Raw genomic sequence first — 24,345 nt, 5'->3', positions numbered from 1 at the left:
GATCCTAGCCTAGCTTTGTGACTAGGGGGTCCCCATTTCCTACCCTCAGCTTCCCCAGAGCTAAACCTTAAGCCCTGGAGTTTCAGGCTCCAGGAGAGAACATTCCACAGGGTCCTCTGGGCACTACCCCCTGCCTTGCTCACAGCTTCCAATCCAGAGGCCCTGGAGGCTGGACTGGGTCCCTACAGGAAACTCACAGGAGTTAAAAATAGTACAGGAGGGAGAAGCAGGGTTCTGCAGGCCAGCATTCACAGCACCATGTATGGAGGGGACACTGTCTTCCAGGGATCAAGGCTGGAGGACTTGGAGTCCAGAGCTCCCCAACTCCAGATATGATGGGCCCAACTGATTTTGGGGTGCAGAGGGATGTGGGGGCCTCCTAAGATGAGGTCCTCCTAAGAGCAGAAACAACACTGGACACTGGGCAGTGCCCTGGGTTGGAGGCAAAGGCTGAGTTGGAGGCCATAGTTCCTGTGTGACCATAGGCAGGGCATAAACCCTCTATGAACTTAAATTCCTTACTGAAAAGCCCTCAGAGATGTAAAGTCCCTCAAAGATGGCGGGAAAAAAAACCCATGTGGTGTTAGGTACTGATTTTCATCCTCAGCTCCTGGCTCATAGCTCCCATTGCCCTTGTTACAGTCTTTGGCTATAATGTGTTGGGCCTCAGGGCAGGCCCCAGGAAACGGAATCTCTCTGACCTTCTCCTGCCCCGCTTTCGCCTGCCCCAAGCCAGGACCCTAATCTTCCTGCACCTTTCTGATCGTGAATTTTAAGATTCTCCGCAGAGAGGGTCCTGTCCTGTACTCTGGGAGGAAGGAATGCAGATGTCATGAAGCCTCCATAAACCCCAGGAGGACAGGGTTCAGAGGGCTTCCAAATGGCTGAACATGTGGAGGCTGGCTGGCATGCCCAGGAGGGCATGGAAGCTCCACATCCCTTCCTCCATATCTCACCCTATGCATCTCTTCACCTGTATCCTTTGTAATACCCTTTACAGTAAACCAGTAAAAGTAAGTCAGTGCTTCCCTGAGTTCTGTGACCCACTCCAGCAAATGAAGCCCAAAGAGGAGGTTGTAGGAACCCCAACGTGAAGCCGCTTGGTCAGAAGTTCCAGAGGCCAGACTGGACTAGTGTCTTGGGGCTGGGTGGGTAGTCTTGGGACCTGAGGCCTCAATCTGTGGGATCTGACACTGTCTCCAGGTAGATCCTATCAGAATTGAATTGGAAGGCACTCAGTTGGTGTCTGCTGCTTGGCGTTTAGGGGGAAAACCCACACATTTGATCACAGAAGACTTCTGTGTGGATGATTGTTGTGTTGGTGTACGTGCAGAGGAAAAGGTACAGTTTGAGAGAGTTTTCAACTTTCAGGATGTTCGCCTTAACGTGGTGTTTAATACTAGAGAATTGGAAGCAATGGAAATGTCCAACAATAGGACAGAGATCCAACAAGGTTTTTTTCTTTTCTTTTTTTTTCTTTTGAGATGGAGTCTTGCTCTGTCACCCAGGCTGGAGTGCAGTGGCGCGATCTCAGCTCACTGCAGCCACCTCCTCCTGGGTTCAAGCAATTCTCCTGCCTCAGCCTCCCGAGTAGCTGGGACTACAGGCACGTGCTACCGGCTAATGTTTTATATTTTTAGTACAGATGGGGTTTCACTGTGTTAGCCAGGATGGTCTCGATCTCCTGACCTCGTGATCCACCCACCTCAGCCTCCCAAAGTGCTGGGATTACAGGCGTGAGCCACCATACCAGGTCCTTGTTGAGTTTTTATACAGTGTAGTATCACACAGCGTTTAACAAGAGTGATAATAATCATAATGACTAGCATTTAATGAAGGCTTGTGATATGCTGGTGCATGATACTGAATTTTAAAAAAAATAGAGATGGCATTTTGCTATGTTGCCCAGGCTGGTCTCGAACTCCTGGGCTCAAATGATCCTCCTACCTTGGCCTCCCAAAGGTGTGAGCCACTGCACCTGGCCCATGATCCTGAATTTTATCTGTTTTACAGATGAGGGACTAAAGCTCAGAGAGGTTAAGTAGCCCACCTGAGGGTTCACAGCTGTCAGTATGCTCATGTCCCAGAAACCTTAGTTTAAAACTTAGTTTAAAGTTTTAAACTTTAATAACTTCAGAAGTTAGGACATATAAAGCTACAAATTTCCCAAACAAATGTTTTGAAAGTTTAAATTCTCTTTATGCTACTTCAGTTTTGTGAATTTTGAATGACCTGTTTCTTTTTCTTTTCTTTTTTTGTTTTTATTTATGTATTTATTTTTAGAGAGACAGGGGTCTCACTATATTGCTTAGGCTGGTCTCAAACTCCTGATCTCAAGCATTCCTCCCACCTCAACTTCCCAGTGTTAGGATTACAGGCATGAGCCACCACACTCAGCCGACTTAAATTTCTTTCAGTCAACTTTTACTATCTTCAGAGGCACAAAAGGAAACTTAAACTTTCAAATGGTGCTTTTTTTTTGTTTTGTTTTTGTTTTTTTTTTTTTTTTGAGACAGAGTTTCACTCTTGTTGCTGCCCAGGCTGGAGTGCAAGGGCACGATCTCAGCTCACCGCAACCTCTGCCTCCCAGGTTCAAGCGATTCTCCTGCCTCAGCCTCATGAGTAGCTGGGGTTACAGGCATGCGCCACCATGCCCAGCTAATTTTGTATATTTAGTAGAGATGGGGTTGCTCCATGTTGGTCAGGCTGGTCTCGAACTCCTGACCTCAGGTGATCCGCCTACCTTGGCCTCCCAAGGTGCTGGGATGACAGGCATGAGCCACTGCACCTGGCTAAATGGTGTCTCTTATACATTTGTATTTTATACTTCTGAGGTTATTAAAGCTTAAAACTGCACTGAAGCCCTTGGGACATCCTGCTATTTAAGTTCAATCAGTTTGACTTTGAAGCCCGTGTGATAGTATTTGGCTGTGGTGGGGTCAAGGAGGATCTAGAGTACTTGAGTTGGTTAAAAAAAGTTATGGGTACAAAAGTGTACCCAGTGTACAGTACACAGAAATAGTGTACAGTGAGATCTCAGCTGTGTTCAGGAGTCTGCAGAGAAGTGGAACCCACGCAGAGCAGGGGCCATCTCAGGGGGCTCCGGGGGATGCATGTGATTGTATTTTCTTTCAGATTTATTCACTGGGCTTGCCCTACTTCTTGATGGATGGATGAACTTTACAGAAAACAGAAATAGCTCTCCCCTTGGCTGAGCTGTGATTGGGAGCCTGTAAGCAGCAGAGTGCTACCTGTCCTGCTAAGGAGAGCCAGCACTCCCATATTCGTTAATTCATATCATCCTCACATCCGTCCTGGGAGTCTCACCCTCCCCACTCCATGGATAAGAAACAGAAACAGAGGAGTAACGCTTTGCTCAATGCGTCACTGACAGGCTCACTTAGTCCTCACCCTGTCCAGCTTCCCTGACCCCATGTCCCGAGGGTGACCTCCCTGACTGGTCAGTGTGGCTTTCCCTAGCCTGGCCTGTGAGCAGCAGCATGAGGAAGTGGGGATTGGAGTGATGTAACAAGTGATCTGGATTTTAGCAGAGTTCCTGTTTGCCTGGCCAGGGCATGCCTGGGGAGGACTGGCTGGCCCAGCCCACTCAATCCCCGGATTTTGCCTCCTGCTGTTGAGCATTTCCTCGATGGGTCTCCTGGGCCACAGTCCTTCTCCAGCCGCTCTCGTTTTCCTGCCTGGCTGTCATCTCCAGGCCCTGACACTGGCAGGTGCCCGCAGGTGGCCCTCCCTGACACTGGCAGGTGACCACAGGTGGCCCTCTGCTCCCTGCTGCAGCCTGCTGTGGTCCTTGCCCATTCATGGCATGTCCAGGCCAGAACCTCACGGGGCTCTGCAGCCACAAGGTCTCCCCGGTTCTCAGGGCAGACCTTGCTGGGCCATCCCCAGCCTGCACAGACCTTCACCGGTGTCCCTGGTGATAAGGGTTCCAGGGGCCCAACACCTGGACTGCTTCTTCCAACACTCAGCAGCAGGACAAGAATGGAAGGAAGGAAGGAAGGAAGGAAGGAAAGGAGGGAGGAGGAGTCTACCAACTCCAGGCCTCCCCACTCCTCTTCTTAAGTCTTCAGCCCCTCCCCCAGGTCTCTACATTTCCTCAGAACCTCCTTCTGTCCCTCAGTTGTCAAGGCTCAACATGGGGTCAGGGCCAGAGTGCAGTGTGGGTCAACTTCAGCATGAGGTTGGGGTCCTTGCACTTAGACTGAAGTCAGAGTCAGCGTTCAGGCTGGGGCAGAGATTGAGGGCAGTCAGAGTCAGAAAATAGTCTTCCAGTCCTTCCAGGGGCGGCCCACTTCTGTCCTATGGGGCTGAAGATGCTGGCTTCTTCTGGAACTCTCCATAACACTGCCAGCTGGCAGCTCTGACCATACCATCTCCTGCTCTCCGGCTCTGGTGTCCAGGGTGACCAGAGCCGCCTCTGGGCAGGAAGCCAGGCCAGAAAGACCAGGACATCCCTGAGTGCCTGTCACCATGGCAACCTGCCCACTCTGCCCCCTCCAAACTCAAATCCAGTATATTTTTCAAATCTAGCATGACAGAATGGGAAGGGCCTCCTAGATCAGCAGATTCCAGCCCCACCCCCTTGTCCCGGATGGAGAAACTGAGGCCCATTTGCAGAAGGGAGGGGGACCTGTTGATTAGGGACCTGGCCCCAACCTGTCCTCCCTCCCGCCCACCCCCACCTGTGTCCCTGGGGGCGCGGAAGGTGAGGGCAGGGATGGGGAGCCTGCAGCCCGATCTCCCGGGAGGGAGGGGGCGGGCCCTCCACCGAAGCGATGGCTGGGGCGGGAGGCGCGGGAACCTGACACCGAGGATGAATAAATGATGCTCGCTCACTACCCGTGGCCAAAGCTGGCGGCCGCCAAGCGCCGACTGGCAGGGGCAGTGACCGGCGGCCGGCCCGTTCGTCCCTGGGTTCCGCAAGCGGCGCGGTGGCACGAAGATGGCGGGGCAGCCGGGCGCGGGGACCCTCTGGGTGCTGGGCGGTGCCGCACTCGGGGTGTGCCTCGCGGGGGTTGCCGGACAGCTGGTGGAGGTGAGGCCGCCGCGCGGAGGGGCTGGGGAGGCTGTCACCTTCCAGGCAGGGCGCTGGGGGAGAGGGGGGGCCTTTCTGATCCGGAGCTTGTTTGATCCCTTCCTCTTGCCCTGAGAGATCCAGTCTCCTGGGCGATGCAGCCCTGCCCCAAGCCCTGCCAGGCTGTGAGAGAGACTCAGCCCCCACTCTGGGGTTCCTGGTCTGATGGAAGGGCACAGTCCCCGATTTCTGGAACATTAGTCTGAACAGGGGAGACTCACCTTGACTTTAGGGATTCCCAGTCTGACTGGGGACACAGCCCTGCCCAGACTGATGGGGGATACTGGGTCCCCATCCTCCAGCCTTTGGTCTCACTGGCGGGGAGGTGCACAGCCCTGGGTTTTCTGGACCTCTAGTCTGATGGAGCAGATCTAGACCCTGAATTTAGGGTCTTCTGGAGGCAACAGCCTCTATCTCCAGAGATGCTCCAGGGACCCCTGTCTAATGGAGGGGGAGACATAGCCTTAAGATAGAGATGAGGGCATTCCAAGTTGGAGAGTGGGGGCAGCAGGATGAGGAGACCCTTTACAGAGAAGCCATGTGGAGCACTAGGTCCAGAGGGGCAGGCAGGGCAGGACCCAGGGACTGGGGAGTCTGACTTGGTCCTGGTGATAACCGGGAGCTTTAGAAAGTTTCTGCTCAGGGACGAGTCAGGATGAGTTCTGGGTTGAAAGGAGGGTAAATTGGAAGCAGGCACACAGTGGGAGAGGTGGGAGGAGCTGCTGAGATAGCACAGAAGCAGGTGGAGAGGATGGCTGGGTGGTTTGACAGAGCCCAGCTGGCGCCAGGAAGGGTGGGGCCATCTGTAGCCTCCCTAACCCCCTTGTACCCCACTCCTGCTAAGCCTGAAAGGGGAGCCAATGAGAGAGCTGGCAGACCGGACCTAGAGTTCTGGATTGTGAGACCCGAAGGAGAAGGCCCAGGAGCCCGGGCGAGGGAGGAGCAGGGATGCAGGCTGTGCAGGCAGGGGCGGACCAGAAGGAGCAGGAAAACAGAAATGCAGAGGCAGTTAGAGGTGCCCAGGGAAGTCCTGAGTGGCAGGGGCTTGGGTACAGTGTGGGATAGGGAGGACAGAGCCATGGGGAGGTCGTTATGGGGGGACACAGCCCTGAACTGGAGGGTTTGATGGGGACATAGGGACAGAGCCCTGAATCCAGATGTAGCCTGTCCCTGCTGTTGCCCAGAGGGCGTGACCACGAAGCTGGGCTAGAGTCAGGTGTCAGCTCCAGTGTCCCTGTAAGGGGAGCTATGCTGGCTTGAGCCCCGTGGGGCATACTTAGGCCCCTCACAGGCTGTCCTGAGGCCTGGGTACAGAAACTGAGCTGGCCTAGGTGCAGACAGAAAGCTGGGGGCGGGGTTAAGTCAGTTCTGAGCCAAGGACCCTTCTCCCTCACCCCCAGGAACTCATCTTCTCCCAGTTCATCACAGGAAATTGCATTTGGAGGCCATCTGCCTGACATCTGCCTACAGCCTGAGCAAAGCCCTAGCTCTTCCCTCACGGAAGCAGCAGAGACATAGGCAGGGCTGGGGGCCATGTCACCACCCACCTCAGTCCTGCGTGGCTCACCATCACCCTCCATCAGCCCATGAGGCCCTGAAGGAGGTGGGGGCCTCCATGCTTCAGAAATCAGACCCCAGCAGGGCCCACCATGAGGAGAAGACCAGCTGTTACCTGCTGTCGTCCACCCAAGACCCCTATCAGTGAGAGTAGGCCCAGCTCCACCCACATCAGGGCTGGGGCAAGAATGTGTAGGAAGTGAGCTGCCTTGGCTCAGAACCTGAGAACTTCGCCATGGCCCTCAGAGTCTCCCAGTCATACAACCAATCGGGCCAACACATTGGGCCTTAGAATTAGGGCAGCTGCCACCACCAAGCCCCTAACCCTAATGGCACAGACATGTCCCTGACCACACCCACATGCACGCCAACCACACGTGTGCCCAACCTCACACATATTCCCCAACTTTATATACATGTCTGACCCCTCACATATATCCAGGGGACAGTACTGAGGAATGGTGTCATCTTGTCAATAGCTCACCCTGGCAAGGAGAAAAGAGCCTGAGAATCAGGTACCAATCCCAGACCACGGATCTTCTGGGTTACCTGGGACAGGTTGCTGATCCTCTCTTGAGTTCTGCAGCCGCTGAAGGGTGGCATGCACTGGATGAAGAAGCACCTGGCTCATGACAGATGCTAATCCATGTTTATGGACCTGGGGAAGAAGGACTGGATGGTTGAACTGCAGGTTGCCTTTGTTCTCAGAAAACCAGAAGGGACTACTCGTGTCTGTCCTTATTTGGTAATCAGGGGACAACATCTCGCTCATATGCCCCAGGGTTCTCTCTCCCTCAGAGGACAGACCCCTCTCCCTACCCCTCCGCCACACTAAGTGACAGACATGGGGTCATATCCATCTCTGGTCAGGGACACATCTACTCAAATTCCACACTGTGGGTCCATGTCCCTTCAGACCTAGGGAGGACTGTGTCCCCTAGACACTCAGGTCAGGACTATGTCCCCTAGACACCCAGGGCAGGACCATGTCCCCTAGACACTCAGGTCAGGACTTTGTCCCCTAGACATCCAGGGCAGGACCATGTCCCTAGATACCCAGGGTGAACCATGTCCCCTAGACACCCAGGGCAGGACCATGTCCCCTAGACATCCAGGGCCAGGACCATGTCCCCTAGACACTCAGGGCCAGGGCCATGTCCCCTAGACACTCAGGGCCAGGACCATGTCCCCTAGACACCCAGGGCAGGACCATGTCCCCTAGACACCCAGGGCCAGGGCCATGCCCCCTAGACACCCAGGGCCAGGGCCATGCCCCCTAGACACCCAGGGCAGAATCATGTCCCCTACACCCCCAGGGTGAACCATGTTCCCTAGACACCCAGGGCTAGGATCATGTCCCCTAGACACCCAGGGCAGGACCTTGTCCCCTAGACACCCAGGGTGAACCATGTCCCCTAGACACCCAGGGCCAGGGCCATGTCCCCTAGACACCCAGGGCAGAATCATGTCCCTTAGACACCCAGGGTGAAGCATGTACCTAGACACCCAGGGTGAAGCATGTACCTAGACACCCAGGGCCAGGATCATGTCCCCTAGACAGCCAGGAGCAGGGTTGTCTCCCCTCAGACCTGGGCAGAACTCTGTCCCCTAGACACCCAGGAGCAGGGCTGTGTCCTCTCAGACCTGGGGCAGGACTGTGTCCTCTAGACCCTGGGGCAGTGTCCTATCCCTTCAGTCCCCCAGGGCAGGGTCACATCCCCCTGGAAAGTGGGAATGTCTGGCCGTGCTCTATTCAGGCTTGCTACAGACACGATTCTGCCTTTTGACCTCCAGGTGTCGCCGCAGCACTGCAGGCCTTTTACTTATTCAGTGCCTGTCCTGTGGACACTCTGGCAGTCTTCTGTTCAGAGAGTGACTCCCAGTAGGGTAGGCGACCAAAGGAGGCTGCCTGGCAGGGGTCCAGGCCAGCTGGCAGAACGATGAGGCCCTGACTCCTAGCTCCACACCTCACCCTCACTGGGGAGATGTGAGAGCAAAGCCAGTCAACCAGCACCCCCCAGGCCTTACCTTGTCTCTGGCCTTGGTCCTGAGACCCCATCTGCCTGGGTGGAGCCCAGGACTGGAGTAGGAGGGTGTGTTCGTAGGGGTCTTGAACCTGGCCAGGACAAGCCATCCATGTTTGCTCCTCCAGGCCTTGGTTTCCCCAAGCATCAACCACCCTCCCACTTCAAATCCCTGGCTCTGCTCAGTTCTCTTGCTCTAAATCTGGAACTTTCCTAGGTCTAGGGTGTTGGTAGTGCATGCTTAAGAGAGTTGATTCTAGGAGATTCTGATATGCTTGGGCTGAGTGTTTGCTGAGACCTGGGCCCTTCTCAGCAGGTTCCAGCCAGCTGGCCTCTGCCTAACTCACTCCCCTCTCTCCTGACCCACAGCCCAGCACGGCCCCGCCCAAGCCCAAGCCGCCCCCGCTGACCAAGGAGACAGTGGTATTCTGGGACATGCGCCTGTGGCACGTGGTGGGCATCTTTTCACTGTTCGTGTTGTCCATCAGTGAGTAGCTGTTCCCTTCCCTCTCCGCCACACTGCAGTGGGAACGCAGCACCGCCTGCCCCCCAGAGGGCTCGGAGCAACAATTCCGGGCAGTGCAAGTAGGCCAGGCACCCGCAGGAGACCCACAGTGGTTTCTGGCACCTCCTGATCCTCACAAACTCCCTGTGGAGGGCTGACAGGCCGGTGGTGACCTGAAGTGTTCTGCCGGACCCAGGGAGGTAGCCACATGGCAATTATGGTAATTACAGGGAACTCCACTGAACTGAGGACTAGGACGAGGACGTGTCATTTTTCCCTATGGCTGGCCTCCTGATGCTTTTCCTGCAGTTTGGCCAGCTTAAAGGCCCACACCCAGGGGCCCCAACAAGGCCATCCTCCACTAGAGGCTCCCCAGACGCCCAGCAGATGTGGCTCCCAGGCTTCGATCCCTGCCTTGTCAAATACCATTTTCCGGGAATGACTCACACCCGCCTCAATTAAAAGCAGGAAACCCATTCCTATCCTGGGCTCTGGGAGCTTCTTGATGCAAAGTCACAGCAGAAATGGGCTTGGCCTGCTCCCCTTAGCCCTCCCTTCAGGGTGGAGGTCTGGAGGTGGGGAAGGGGACAGAAAGGCACAGGAGACAGAGGCCGAGTGGGGAGGCTGCCATGGCACAAAACAGTCTGACAGAGGTTCCCACGAGGCAAAAGCAGAGCATGAGGGAATGCAGGCAGTAAAGGGAGAAGCAGCCCGCTCCCCTGCAAAGGCGTCACAGAGGAGGGTCCTCTGCGCTGCAGACCGGTGGGAGGGTGGATGGGGTTTTGCAGGAGGGGAGGCTGGAAAGGCATTCTGGGCAGAGGGAATACTGTAAGCAGAGACTGGAGGAGATGCAGCCTCGCGCAGGGTCTCAAATGACCCCAACTGGACATTTGCTGAGTGCAACCTGGGTTGGGAGGTGAAAGCTGCACTTAGTCCCAGCCAGAGCTGTCCCGGGATGGGGAGCCCCAGAGAGCTGGGTGGTCGACAGAGAGCCTACCCAGATGTGAGGGGCTCCAAGGAACACATGACATCTGATTTGCATGTGCTTCTCCTGGCACCAGAAGTGCCATCCCAAGAGAAAATATCTGCCCTGCAGAAAATCCCCGCCCCCCATCTGAGCAAGAGCCTGTGCTTTGTTCCCAGCCGAGGCTGAGAACCAGTCAGGCATCTTCGTGGAGGCCCCTCAGACAGACAGGTGTGCCTGCAACCTCAGCCAGGTGTCCAGAGAGGGAAACAGCCCGCTGCAGGGCTGGGAGGTCATCTGCCCTACAGGAGCCACAGGCACAGCCTAGGATGCAGGTCTAGGGAGCAGCGGGGAGAGCGCTGTGGGCCTCAAGACACAACAAAGGTGCCTGGGGCCACATGAGAAAATTGCAGTGTCAGACCCCAAGTGGCACTCGGACATCAACCACGCAGACCATCTCTAACCCCATTTCCTAGAAAGGGTAAGAGATAGTTCCAAGACGCCTGAGCAGCAGGCAGCACTTGTTACCTTCCATTGCCGGATCTAGGCAGTGGGGATAACACAGCTCCCTCTCCTGGCGGGAAACATTTTTCCTGCTTCCCAGTCTGCTTGGGCCTACGTGGTGAGGCTGTTATTGGAGCATCGCCCTCAAAGCCCTGCAGGAAAAGAGGATGGGGCTAGATGGGGTGCCCCTGGAGGTCTCCTCCAGACCCAGGGACTTATATCCCAAGCCTCTGCCTGGGCCCTGGAACTTGACCCAAAGCTCTTTGTGTCTCGCTTCTTTGAAGAGAAGCAACCAGGCCAGGCTGTGTGGGGCAGGCCTGAAGTGAGAGGCGGTGTTTGAGCCCTGCTCTGGCTGCCATCAGCTGCCCACTGAGTGCCTTTGGAAGCCCCAACCTCCCAGGGCCTAGGACCAGCTTGCATGGAGCCTGAGTGGGCATGGTCCCAAGGAGGTTCCTGGTGGGTGGCTAGAAGAGGTGGCCTAAGCCCAAAGGGTTAGGATTGGGTACCAGCTTTGGGTCTTAGGCATGGACACAGGTTCTGGAGAAATCCAGGACCCAGCTTCTTGGATAAGACCTGCTGTCTACTCAGGTCCACCCCCGGACAGTCAGATCTACAGCTGGGGTCCTTGTGCAGCACCCTCCTCCAAGTGTATGCCTGGATGCTGTTGGCTCCCCAGTTCGTTCACTCTAGAGTCCAGTCCTGTTCCCAGAAGCAAAGGCTTTGAGATCATCCCATTCATTCATTCACTGATTTTTTTTTTCTTTTATTCTGAGCCTGGCTGAGACCTAATGGGACCACAATATTTGTCTGAAGGGGTTCTGCCTTGGTTGCATAAAATGACCCCAGAAGGTACTCCAGTCCAGACTACATAGATCTGATCCATATTCCCCAAAATAGACCTGGCTTATCCTCCTTGGGCCTTTCTGCCCCCAGGAGTCTGCCAGGAACTTATGTCTGGTCATCTGATTTATAATAGGAACCAGCTCCATCCCCTCCCCTGGGACTGGGGCCAAGGTGGTCAGGCTGTGGGGGCCTTAGAAAAATAAACTCAGTCCAGCCAAGTCCTGGCAACGCTGACCTGCCCTGCCCATCACTAGACAGGCCAGCTCCATGCCCTGGACCAACTGGCGTGGGTGCAGCTGCCCTGAGCCGGAAAACCACTCCTGAAATAACTCCGTCTGAGGTGAACGCCCCAGGGCAGGGTCTGTGCCCTCTCATGGGCTCCTGCCCTAGCCAGGGAGAGCCCAGGGATGTCCTGGGAGGCTGAGGAGGACATGCAGAGCCACGTCCTCTCATGACTGAGGCAGCTTTGGCCCAGCTCTCAGTGGCATGGGGAGGAGAAGCTAAGTGGCATGGGGAGGAGAAGGTAAGTTGCACACCCAGAGGCCTGGATTGGAAGTGCTGGATGGCCCCCAGGAAGCTATGGCTTAAGTCATGGTGCAGACCTCTGCCTTACCCTCCAGTGACTCTCAATCTAGTCAGAAAGACCCTCAGGACCAGGACTGGTGACATAATTTAGCCAGGGGCCCTTCCAAGCATGGGGGCCTGTGCAGCTCCATGAAGTCAGCCCTGCTTAGGAAAGCCACCTTGGTCATCACAGGGGTCTTGTCAAGATGCTGAGCCTCCTGCCAGAGTTTGGTGGGTGAGACACATGTGGGTGGATGGGGGCGGACCTGAAGGCAGGCGGGTGCCATTCCTGGGGTGTCTGAACCCCAGCCCCAGCCAAGCCTGCTCTGTCCTCCCTACAGTCATCACCCTGTGCTGTGTCTTCAACTGTCGTGTGCCACGGACCCGGAAGGAGATTGAAGCCCGGTACCTGCAGCGAAAGGCAGCCAAGATGTACACAGACAAGCTGGAGACTGTGCCACCCCTCAATGAGCTCACAGAAGTCCCAGGAGGTGAGCTGGCCCTGGCTCGAGCCCTGCTGTGCCAGCCAGTTCCTCAGTCCTGCTGCCTGGAGTCACCCTGTTCCTCCGCTCCAACCACAGCAGGTTCAGGGAGGGGCCCTAACCTTGCCCCTGGAGACTAGAGCACAGAAATTGGTTAGCATGAGGCAAATGGAATGATGAGCCTATTCCCCGGTAGGAAGAAGGAAGAAAAAGGCAGAGTGTAGGAGGTTCTGGGGCTCTTCCCCTCGGGACAGTCAGACCCCAGGACCTTGTCTCACCACCATCACATGGTCTCTTTCCCCTGCCCCACAGAGGATAAGAAGAAGAAGAAGAAGAAGAAGGACAGTGTGGACACAGTGGCCATCAAGGTAGAGGAGGATGAGAAGAATGAGGCCAAGAAGAAGAAAGGAGAGAAATGAAGACATCCTGGACAGCTTGGGCGGCAGGCCCTGGAGCTCAAGCCGTGGCCAGGGTCCAGGAATGTTGGACTCTGAGCTCATTTGGGGACCACAGAAGCTGTGGTCATAGAGGGAAGCTGAGGCCCGTGGCTACATCCTCATGGCCCCTCAGGGGCAGGAACCAGACAATCTAGTAGGTGTCCTGCCCCCCAGCCCAGACTTGGCTCCTTTCGCCCCATCCACATGGGTACTGCCTCGGCAGAGCTGGTATGGTGCCACTGTCCCTCTGGAGATACACTGCTCTCCCCACCCAGACCTGCCTCTCTCCCACCCTTTCTGCCAGGGATGGCGGTGGCTGTGAAGGAGTAACAGGTTAAGGGGTTACTTTAGCCACCCTTTCTGGCGTGAAATGGCTGAAGTGCATGGGTCAGGGTGTGAGGCCACACCCAGACTGGCCATGAGGAGGCAGAGAGGGTCACTGGGGGACATTGTGGCAGCAGGAGGGACTCTGTCTGGCCAGGGAGGAGCCCCGATGGTGAGGAGACTTCTGCAAGCCTGGCAGGGATCCAGCCCAAGGGAGTGAGGAGAGGTGGCTTCAGAAATGGAACCCCCAGCCCAGCAGATACCAAGCTCAAGGCAATGGGCGACCATTGTTTCACATGTTGTGATGAAGCTAAGGCTGCTGCCAGGCCCGGCATGAGGCCCAGAGGCTCGAGCTTGGGGCTGTGGGCTGCAGGGCTGGGTCAGGGGTACACAGAGCTAAGGTCGGTGGGCTAGAGGGTGCAGGAAAGAAAGCTGGGGTCTGGGCCCCTCTTGGGAATCAGAGTATATTTAAGAAGCCAAGGGGGACCTCGGGCTGTTTTGGTAGCCCCTTCTATGCCCAGCTGTTCTGAGAGGTCCCAGGGCCCTAGGAGATCACAGCAGCGCCTTCCACCTGCTGACCATAACAGTGCCAGCTTCTTTGCAGCTTCCTCTTCTACTATTTCCCACTACGGGCACCTAAAAGAAGTATCTCTGACCAGAAGACAAAGGCCCAAATAGCACCTGGGGGAGGGAAGATGCACAGAGGTGCTTCCAGATGGCATCGAACAGACTACGGCTCTGAAACCTAGGCCTGAACACTAACGTCTCGAGACACCAGAGGTTCCTGAGCCAGAGGAGCCTGCTGGAAAAGCAGCCTGCAGAGATTTGTGAATAAAGCTGAGTGCCTCCTCAGAGCCAGGCCTAGAAAACGGCCTCCTGAGATGACCCCTCAGGATGCGCTATTCCTGGGGCATTTATGTGGAGGGTGATGAGCAGTCAGTGACAGATGGCTCAGACCAGGCTAAAGTCCCCTCCCTGACTCTTCTCCCAGCCTGAATTAGGATGAGATAGAGGGAGAAATGGGAGCCAAGAGGCTGAGGGGCAGCTGCAGTCACCTGGGCCCACCCCGGAGGCAGGCACAGGACTCGGGAGGGACACTGCCAGCTCTCTGGGTGCTGAGTTCACAAGGCTGCGTTCATGACTTTCAATAGACCTGTGATGGTCTGTGCCCAGTGCTGGGGACACAGAAGAGTCAAACCTGGCTCCTGACCTGGACCTGGATTATCATTGTACAGGGAGGAGAGTGATCCAGGCTGATGAGGAAGGCATATATATAACATGGGGTCTTAGGAGCAGTGAGGGGCAGAGTGATGGCAAAAGGCCCCCGCCATGGAAGCTGAGGACTCTGACACCAGATGGAGGCAGTTGATTGACCTCTGCCCTTGGAGTCCAACCCATGGGCTTCTCATACATAGGGGTGACAAAGGCCATTCTATTTATGCAGAATTTTCCTGTGTGGCCAGGCAGCAGAAGTCCAGAGGGGTAGGGGCCACTCAGGGTCACACAAAGCAGCAGTTGCTGAAGACTGGGGAAGTCCAGGCCTGGGCTCCGCCTGCCCTCCCCCTGACATGGAGCCACCACGAGCCTTTTATGGGCAGGCCTGGCTGCTGAGGGCTGGAATAACGTCTGACTGCACTGTCTCCAGACAGGGGACAGGGATAAAGGGTCAAAGTTCACTATGGCTCTTTGGGGCAATGAAAGGCTATATTCTAGCCTCTTGTCAGAAATCAGCCAAAGTTAAGGAAAGCCTGACTCCTACAGTTATCCCAGAAAGAGCACCCACTTTCCAGCCCAGACAGCTGCACCCCAGCTGGGTCCTGGCAGCCCCAGCTTCAGCCTGGGCGGTATGTTCCAGGGCCCTCGATCATCTGACCCTAATATCACCCCTTCACACCCCCTCCACCTTCTGTGGGAGCCACCCCAAACCTTTGAATGGGGGCAGATCCTGGAGGCTCTGCAATTTTCAGTGTGAACTGCCTGGAACTCCCCACCTCATCCTCATCTGGTTCACCTGTGGACTCCCACGACAGCAGGCCCAGGAAAAGGCGGGGCCTCCGAGGCCGAGGAATAAGGAGGCATGGAAAAGAGTGATGTTTAATTGAGTACCTGATCTCCACCCTGACTCTCAGGGCTGTGACAGCTGCACCCGCAGCAACCTGGGCACGGAGGCAAGGGGGGCCCACAAGTGAGGGAGGGCACACGGAGTCAGAGGGCAGCAAGGAGGCTGAGGGGCAGTGGGAGTGCCAGGAGCAGGGCCCTGGATGGGGCTGGCAGGGCCAGGGCCTCCCCGCTGAGGCAGTCCCAGATCCAGTTTTGGTAGGAGGCGATGTGTAGGTAGATGGGCGGGGCCTCGCTCTTCTGGCAGCCTGCGCCCCAGCTCACCAATCCCACCAGGTACCACGTGCCCTCCATGGAGCAGACCAAGGGCTCTCCAGTTAGCTCCTGCGGGAAGGGTTGGGGGAGTAAGGGTCAGGGAGGCCAGGTGAGGCAAGAGACATGACCCAGCTCCAGGACAGGCAGGATGTCCTCACACCACACCTCCACAGTCCCCCAGTGCCAACATAGGTGAGAAGTGCTCCAGACCCAGGAGACCTTCCTCAAAGGGTTTCATCCCCCACCTCTTAACACCCACCTTCCAGCTCCCCATGGACCCCCTACTCCTCTCACCTCCAACCGCCATCCCTGTTCCCAGCCCCCATCTGTTTCCTCCCAGTCTCTCCCCACATCCTCCATCCCCACACCCCTGAGTTCTGCCCACCCCTTTCCCTTCCCTTACCCATCCTCCATCCCTCCCCTCTCCCTCCCCAGATGCCTCTCCCCCAGGTGCCCCTGAAGGCGAGTGAGTGAGGAGAGGCCGCTCACATAGCAGAACTGCTCCCTGCGGGTGTCCTCCGCACATATCATCTGGGACTTGATGATCCGAACCAGATTGGGGATTTTGGTGAAGTTGTGGTAGAAGTTGTCACAATCCTTGTTGTTCAGGATGATGACTTCCTTCTCCTGAATTGTCCGGAACTGAGGCCACATACCTGTGGGACAGGGCCCCGTTTAGGCGCGGCCACTCACTGCTGCCCGCTGCCGCCAGCCTCGCCTCGTCCTCTCTCCACTTTTCCCCAGTCCCACCTTTTCTGCTTTAGCCATGCACCCCCACCCTCGTTCTAGCCCGTACCCATCTAGGGCCCTCAACACAGAGTCCCTGGAGCAGGCTGCCTCCAGCTCAGCCTTGCTGGGCCTGCTCTGGCTTCCTGCAGAGCCCAGGCCACTGGGGGCCTTCACACTCCCTCCACCACACTCGGCCGCTTGGTTTTTGCCCCTCCTTCCGTCCTGAGGGCCTGCCTAGTCTCTCAGGGACCAAACCTTCCTTCTCTTCAAGCATCCCTTCCTCCACAGGCCTCTTCCCTGCTGAGCCATCCCAGACCCCTCCATGGAGCTCAGGCACTGCTTCCTCCTGCCTCTCTGACTAGCGTGTCCCTGTCCCTGGCTTAAGCTCCTGGGAGACAGGAGACAGGCCACAGCAGGATGACAAAGTCACCCCCAGGTCCTCCCACATGGGCTGAAGCCCCCATGGGCTGTTTTGAGAGTAAGTTGGTTCCTTGAGGCCACAGGGAAGGACATCTCTCTTATGGGTTGGGGACCACCTGAAGGAAGTGGACAGTTCTAGGGTCCCCTGGATGTCCCTGAGAGGACACACCTGCTCTCTGGGCCTTGCTCCTGAATTGGGACGACAAGGAGTTGAGGCCCACTGAGGGGAGCGGAAACCATGAGCTCCAGGTGCAGACCGCCCCGAGCCGGCCATGTGAGCCTTCTGGGCAGCATTTTACAGCACGGAAGACTGCTCCCCCCACCTCAGGTACTCTGCTGCAAGCTGCCAATGCCTGGGCAGCGGGTGTGGACTGTGAGGTATTACTTTGTGCCTCTCTGCCTTCGAGGAAGTTCTGTTTACATGCCCTGGCCTGGCTCAGGATTCAAAGGCAATCACGGTCCCCTGAGGCTAGAGCAGCAGTGAGGCGTTCCCTGTGAGATTCTCAAGGGAAGGGAGACCTCAGAGATGAGAGCCTGGCAGGTAGGTCCCGGGAGTGGCGGGCTCCCTGGGGAAGGCACCTCAGAAACTTCCTTCTGTGGTGGCACCCTGGCCTGCAACCACGTCCTTTTTCACAGCACCTGCCCTGGTCTGGGGCGGCTTTGACTCACCGTCAGCCTTGGAAAGTCCCCAGCCCGTCACAGTGCAGAGGGAATGGTCCTTCACCACATAGTCCGTGCCAGGCAGGCAGATGGGCCGCACGTACTTGCTGTACTTGAGTGCCTGCTTGAGCTTGAGGAGGCCGATGTCATTGGCCTGGCCCACCCAGGACCAGAACCTCTGGGCCCGGTACTTGCTGTGCACGATGACCTGGAGCACCAGGACGTCGGAGGCGGTCTGCGTCATCTGGTCAATCCATGGACTCCCCACCCTCACTGAGTAGATAACATCACGCCTGGGGAGCCGTGAAGGGAGGCCACGATCAGCTCCAGGCCCCCTGCCCCAGCCTCCGGCCCAGGCCTTCCCCCACTCTGCTGCCCCCCGAGAAGATCCAGGCAGGGCCACCCACCCACTTCAAGCCCCCTGAGCCTACTCCTCACCACAGACGTGAACAGGGCCCTGCACACTCACTGTGTGAGCCAGTCCTCACGACCCTTCACTTTATGGAGGGGGAAACTGAGGCTCAGAGAAGCCCAGTGAAGCACTCAGGACTGCATAGCTAGGAGGCAGTGGAAGGGATGTGGACCCAGTTTTCTCTGGTTCCAAACTCTACTCTCAGTCTATAGCATGGACTCTTTCACCCCATGCTGTGCCTTGGAGGGGGCAATTCCACTCTTTCCAGCTCCATGGAATGCACCATGGCCTGGCTCTCTAGCTGTGCACCCTTGGGGTACCCCTGGAGTCTGTATGTTGGCCCTTAGGCCTGGAACACACTTCACTGGTCAGTTCTCACAGCCAGCACTCCTGGCCCCAAAACATGAGAACACGCCCTCTTTTGTCCCCACACCAACCAGGCACCCTTGTGAGTATCTGTCTTCCTTTCTGTCTCCCCCACCAAGCTGGGAGGAATGATCTATCCCTCCTCTGCCCCCAGTGCCCAGGTCAGCGCCTTGCTCAAAGAAGTGTCAGAGACGGTTGATTGAAGGGAAGAAAGAGGATGTGGGTGCAAAGAGGGTGAAATGAAATAACTAGGAGCTTCTTCCCATGGAGAGGAGGCATGAAGCTAGACAAATGGCTTCTGAGCTTCCATTTCCCATCTGCGGAATGACTGCACGGGACTGAGAGGCCAGGCGAGGCGAGCAAAGGGTGGGACACTCAAAAGACTGGAGCCCTGAAGGAATTTTCAGGACTCAGCCTCCACCTGTTTGGAGCCCAGGTAAGGCAGGGGCTGGGACTGTGGGGCTCTGCGGAGTGCAGAGCTGCCACTGCTGCCACTGCCACCGGAACAGCTGGCAGGGAGGAGGTGACTGGGCCTGCAGCAGCTCCAAATGCCTCTCCACCCACCCCAATTCGACCTCGACTCACCGGGTCAGGCAGTGGGCCACAGTCACCACCCAATGGGAGGCAATGATGGTGCCCGCACAGATGTGTGTGCCATTGGCCTGCACGCTGACCATCCAGGGCCACCGTCGAGCCATGGCTTCTGGGTCCCTGAGGGTGAGGTCCTGCTCGTAGGAAAAGCCACAGGCTGAGGATGAAAGTGAGAGCTTGATGAGGGATGGATCTTTCCCTGTCCCACCCCTTCCCCAGCCTGACTTCCTGCCTCTCTAACCACTGGCCTGCACCCATCCAGGGGTGCTCCCTTTTCACCTGTCACCATAGAATGATGCTGTCCACATGTGGACTAGGGTCTCATGCCTCAGAAGGGCCCAAGCACTGCCCAAATATCTCTCTCCCTATTCCCGCAGCCTGGGCCCTAGAGCATCCCCAGCTGACCAGCCTAGTGTACCACTGGCCCTTCTGCTGTCCCCAACACACTCTCAGCTCTAATCAGATCTTTCACTAACCTGTTCCTATTTCCACCTGGTTCCACCCTCACCATGTCCCTTACTTTAGCCAAAGCAGAGCTCTCTCCCTCCTCTGGGAACCCCTTTCTGTGGTTCAGTGAGAGGAAAGTGGATGCCCCAACAGAAAAATGGGCATAGCCCAAGGAGGAAATCCCAGCAGCCAATGACCACAGAAGCTGCTCCGCCCTTAGTCTGCAAGGAAATGCAGACTTCTTCTTCTTCTTCTTCTTCTTTCCTCTTCTTCTCTCTTCTTTCCTCTTCCTCCTCCTCTGATGAGGTCTTGCTCTGTCACCCAGGCTGGAGTGCAGCGGTATGATCATTGTTCGCTGTAACCTCAAACTCCTAGGCTCAAATGATCTTCCTACCTCAGCCTCCTGAATAGCTGGGACTACAGGCACACACCACCACACCCAGCTAATTTTTTTATTTTTTAATTTTTTGGAGAGATAGAGTCCCACTGTGTTGCCCAGGCTGGTCTCAAACTCCTGACCTCAAGTGATCTTACTGCCTCAGCCTCCAAAAGCACTGGGATTACAGGCATGGCCCAATACCTCCAGTCTGGAAATGCAGATTTCAATCACAATGAGATTCTGCTCTGTACCACCTGCCTGGCAAAAACGCAACATCGGTGACAGCGAGTGTCAGTGAGGATTATCACCCAGAACGCCTACCCACGGCGGCGGGAGCGCTCATTGTTGCAGCTGCTTTGGAAAACAGTTTTTCTAGATTGAAGATGCACATATCCAACATCCCAGGAGTCCCACTCCTAGTGTTTTCCAAATGGATTTGTGGATTGTAAATGTAAGTGGGCCGTGACCAGCCTTTTTAAAGGATAACATAGGCAAGAAAATGTCGGCATGCACAGCACAGGGTACCGTAAGTCCTGTTTGGGCGACTTCTGTGGCAGTTAAATGCTATGTGCTGAGTCCCAAAATAATAAGCCTTTCTTATGTGGGTCTCTGAAAGCCACTGGGCAAGAGAACATCTTACGTGTGCGCCTTGGAGACACCACAAGAAGGCTCACACAGCCTGGCCCTGAAAGCTGTGCTGGAGATCCTGGAAGTCCCTGGCTGGGAGCCTGGGTCAGAGGCATGATGGGTCAGGGCCTGGAGCAGGGTGAGAAGCCACCTGCCCCACAGCCAGCTCAGAGGGGGCGGGAACACACAGCCGGCCCCAGGCCCCTCTGACTTTCCAGCCCTCTATCTCAGCAGGAGGGGAGGCCCGTGAGGACAAGACACCCAGAGCTCTGGGCCTCCAGACAGGACTAGGCCTGGCCCACAGGTGTTTAGTGCTCAGCGAACACCTGTAGAAGGAGGCGCTCCTCTATCCTGCTCCCCGCCCCCCAACCCCGTCCCCGGTCCTTTCTGCTCCCCTAGCCCCAGTCAAGGTCCTTAAGACTCCTCTGTCACCGTCCTTGCCCCACGGAGTCTACGGTACTCACAGTGGTATGGGTCGACTTTGCCTTCAGAAACTGGGGATTGGGTCGCTATGGTGGTCGAGGGCAGTGTCTGGGTGGTCGAGGGCAGTGTCTGGGTGGTCGTGGCCTGCTGGGGAAGGCGAGGCCAGCCGGAAGGGCAGGTGGCCTTGGGGGCACAGCGGGTGCTCTGGTTGGCGGGATCGGCAGTGGACAGCGCCCCCGGGGCTTCCCCTGCGCCCCAGCAACCTGCGGAGGACGCCGAGAGGATTAGAGGTGGAAGGCGAGGGCCGTGTTGGGCGGGTGGGGTAGGCATCAGGAGGGACTCACCCGCAGGCTTCAGCAGCAGCAGCAGCAGGAGGGAACCAGCGCGGGAGGGGGCAGACCTCCGGGGGCGCTGCCCGCAGGCCGGGCTCTGGAACCGGGGACCCATCCCAGGGTAGCAGCCGACTGCGTCTCTCCGGAAGGCACTCCCAGTGCCGCCCCCACGACGGCGCCCCCTGTTGACCGCATGCCGCGGCCTCTGGTGAGCTGGGTGGGGATGCTCCTAGGGCCCCACCTGCGTGGCGCCCCCCAGGGGCCACCCGCCACGGCGCTCCTGGTGTCTGACCCGCAAGGGCGCCCCTAGTGACAGCCTTCCCTTATGCCTCCCTGGCTGGGTATGCCCCAGCTGACCTCCCTCCTTGGCCCCTCCCTCTCCTCGCTCCGGGGATCCAAGCAGTCTCCTGGAGTCCCTCAACTTAATCTCCGCGGATTCTCAGACCTCTTCACCCCTGCAGCCCATTGCCCTGGACTGGCTCATGGCGTTACCCCTCCCGCAGTGAGATGAAGACCAAACCTCAGGGGCTGGCATGCAGGATCTCCAAGTGACCCTACTTTCCCTCCAGCCCCTCCAGTGGGGCTTTGCCCAAGGAACTGAAATCAAGCAGATAGATGTGTTTTAAATAACGATTTTGAAAGACTGCTTCATCCCAAGTAACTACACCCCACCCCCACACCATTCAGCAGACGCCCTTGCCCCACAGATCCATCTGCTTAGGAAAGAGTGTAGGCGAAGGGACCCTCCACAGAGGAACACTAGTGCTTACCATTGCACCACTGTGGGATGAGGAGGTCACTTTGCACGTTACAATTTGGGGAACACATTGATGGTTCAGTGACGCAGGAGGGTAATACATTTAAAAAGTCACGTGGGGGACTCAAAGCTGTTGGAAAATTCTAGCCTTATAGAAGATAAGGTGTTCCAGCATTGTAGCATACCCCCGTCCCAGCTATTCTCAGCTACTCAGGAAGCTGAGGCAGGAGGATTACTTGAGCCCAGGAGTTCGAGTCCAGCCTGGGCAATATAGCACCCCCATCTCTACAAGAAAATAATTTTTTCTAAGATAAGGTGAAAGTTAAATCAGGCCAGGATATTCTAACATGTGTCAGGGCTTGTGGTCTTGGGATACACCCTTGAGCTGGACACTCCATGCTTCAATATCTGAAAAGACAGTAAATCACACCCTTCAGGTGCCCTGAGAGATAGGGGTGAGTGGTTGCTCTGCACCTGAGGACCACCAGGTCTGAACAGCCCCCCATTCCTCACACAGGGGCAGGGCTCTGTCCTCAGCCTGGCCACCTCCAGCCAGCCTTGCTCGTACCACAGAGTCTAATGGAAGTCATCAAGGCAGCTCGGGAGCTCAAGGCGCAGCACCTCACACATTCATCACCCAGGCAGGCACTCTGCCCTGTCCCCATATCACCTACCTCTGTCAGACCCATAGAAGGCTCTGCAGACCCATAGAAGGATATGTGGGGTTAGGAGAGGCTAGTGGGTTCTAGAACATGGTCCATGATTCTGGGTCTGGGTCTGTGATCTGACCATGGTGAGTTACTTGGGAAGAGGCCAGGCCTCGCAGGAAGGCCTGAGGGAAAGTGTCTGTCACATACCCAGGGGAGGGTCATGGGGACCTGGGGATTGCTGGAGTGCTGGGATGACTAAGAAGGGGCTGCAGTCCCACATTTGGAAGAAGAGGGAGGGGAACAGTCTCCCAGGGTCACACAACAAGCACAAGACAGACATGGCATAAAGCTATCAGAGAAGGCTGAGCTTGAGAGAACAGCCAGGACTGCTTGGGGGCTAGGAAGGTTGTGAAGGGCTCTGACTGAAGTCAGAAAGAAAGATGATCACTTGAGTGGCTCAAAGTTCAAAAGCATCTTCATTGAACAACAGAAAGTAACAGTGGCTCTTAGACCCTCCCCCTCACTCTGCCCTGCCATCCTATGCAACCTCTCATTTCCACTTCTGAGAGTAGAACAGAGGGGAGGGAGAAGCAGCCTCCAGGAGGGACTGTCCTTGAAACACTGCTCACAGGAGCCACAGGGAGCCCAAGGAGCCCAGCAGAATGTAGCCAGTGAGGAAAACTGGGCACAGGAAGGCAGGGCCAGCCCTACTGATGAACCTCATGTCAGCGACCTCAGTACTGATCCATTGGGTGAAGTGGGCAGTGCTGGTGTAGACACCTGGGAAGTGGCGCCGGCCACAGCTAAAGCTCCAGCTCACCACTCCTATCTGAATCCAGGTCTTGTTCATTTGGCAGACAAGGGAGCTGCCAGAGTCAACCTGTAGAGAAAAGGAGGAAGGGCATAAGGATGGCAGCAGGAGGGCATCCCTGACCTGAGCCCGCCCTTCAGGAAGAGCTCTGTGACACATAAGCTCTGCACCAGACCACACCAGCCTCTGTCTTCATTTTCCTGCTAACTCTGACCCTAACTCCTCATCCCCTCCTCTGCCTTCCCCTTAAATCCTGGTGCGCCTCCAAGGCGTTGCCTTTGGTCTTTTTCTTTCCTGAAATCCTGCTTGCGGAGTGAGCTGTTTGAAATGCAAACCCATTCTCCTCTTTTTGTGCAAACATGGGTTTACAGATAAGAATACTGTTTACAATGACATATATCAAAAGGTCATAGCTGTTATTTCTGCTGATAGTGGGTTTCTTATGATTTTTTAAAACTTTCTTTACACTATTCTGTAATGTCGGAAAATTTTATAAATCAGAAAAACCACTCAATGGTATTTATTTTTAAAATGTAATGAACACCAATATTTACAGGACATAATCTAATGAAGAATGCAAAAGGCACTTAAGGGAAAAAGTAACAAACTGGGCCTAAGAACATAAAAAAACCTACATCAGTGTACAGATATACTGTTGTTCAAAGCTGAGACAACTTAAAACAATGTGAAAATGTCAATTCTAAGCATTTGGCTTCCTGTAGTATGGAAGACAAGATACCCTAACCAACTTTATTGCTAAAGATACCTACAAATGTGAGGTATTTTTTAAATTATGATTTTAAATGCATGGGTAAGCTAGCAAGAAAATAAAGACTCTTCAGAGTCCAAAATCGAAATGAAGGTTAGAATATAGAGATGTCAGTAGAGCCCAGAAGACAGCTTTTGTCCCACGGCCCTTTGTCAAACCCAGCAAAACTGAGCTTCAGTTTTCATAGCCTTGTTCATGGGTTCAGGAGACAAAGGACAAAAACCCAGGGCCTAACTAAGGGGAGGAGCCTCAGAGTAGACACCCTACGAAAAGTTATACCTTCAAAAAATGACCACACCC

General features: G+C 55.8%; 2 protein-coding genes across 2 annotated transcripts; one reads left to right on the top strand and one right to left on the bottom strand.

Annotated features, from left to right (window-relative positions):
- The first annotated feature begins 4,795 nt into the window (after positions 1-4,795).
- TMIE (transmembrane inner ear) lies at positions 4,796-14,153 on the top strand. Its single transcript, XM_007983970.3, has 4 exons — positions 4,796-5,056; positions 9,046-9,163; positions 12,398-12,547; positions 12,851-14,153. Exons 1-4 carry the CDS (start codon positions 4,964-4,966, stop codon positions 12,955-12,957), a joined length of 468 nt encoding a protein of 155 aa, XP_007982161.3. The 5' UTR covers positions 4,796-4,963; the 3' UTR covers positions 12,958-14,153.
- Positions 14,154-14,252: 99 nt separating this feature from the next.
- On the bottom strand, positions 14,253-22,426 carry PRSS50 (serine protease 50). The gene is made up of 6 exons (XM_007983990.3): positions 21,071-22,426; positions 20,768-20,989; positions 18,845-19,007; positions 17,491-17,774; positions 16,162-16,328; positions 14,253-15,741 (listed from the first exon to the last, which is right to left on the bottom strand). The coding sequence occupies exons 1-6, from the start codon at positions 21,171-21,173 to the stop codon at positions 15,505-15,507; spliced, it is 1,176 nt and encodes a 391-aa protein (XP_007982181.3). The 5' UTR covers positions 21,174-22,426; the 3' UTR covers positions 14,253-15,504.
- Between the last annotated feature and the right edge of the window lie 1,919 nt (positions 22,427-24,345).

This window comes from Chlorocebus sabaeus, chromosome 22 (genome assembly GCF_047675955.1).
Source record: "Chlorocebus sabaeus isolate Y175 chromosome 22, mChlSab1.0.hap1, whole genome shotgun sequence".
Taxonomy (NCBI): domain Eukaryota; kingdom Metazoa; phylum Chordata; class Mammalia; order Primates; family Cercopithecidae; genus Chlorocebus; species Chlorocebus sabaeus.
This window is presented reverse-complemented; position numbering and strand designations above follow the sequence as displayed.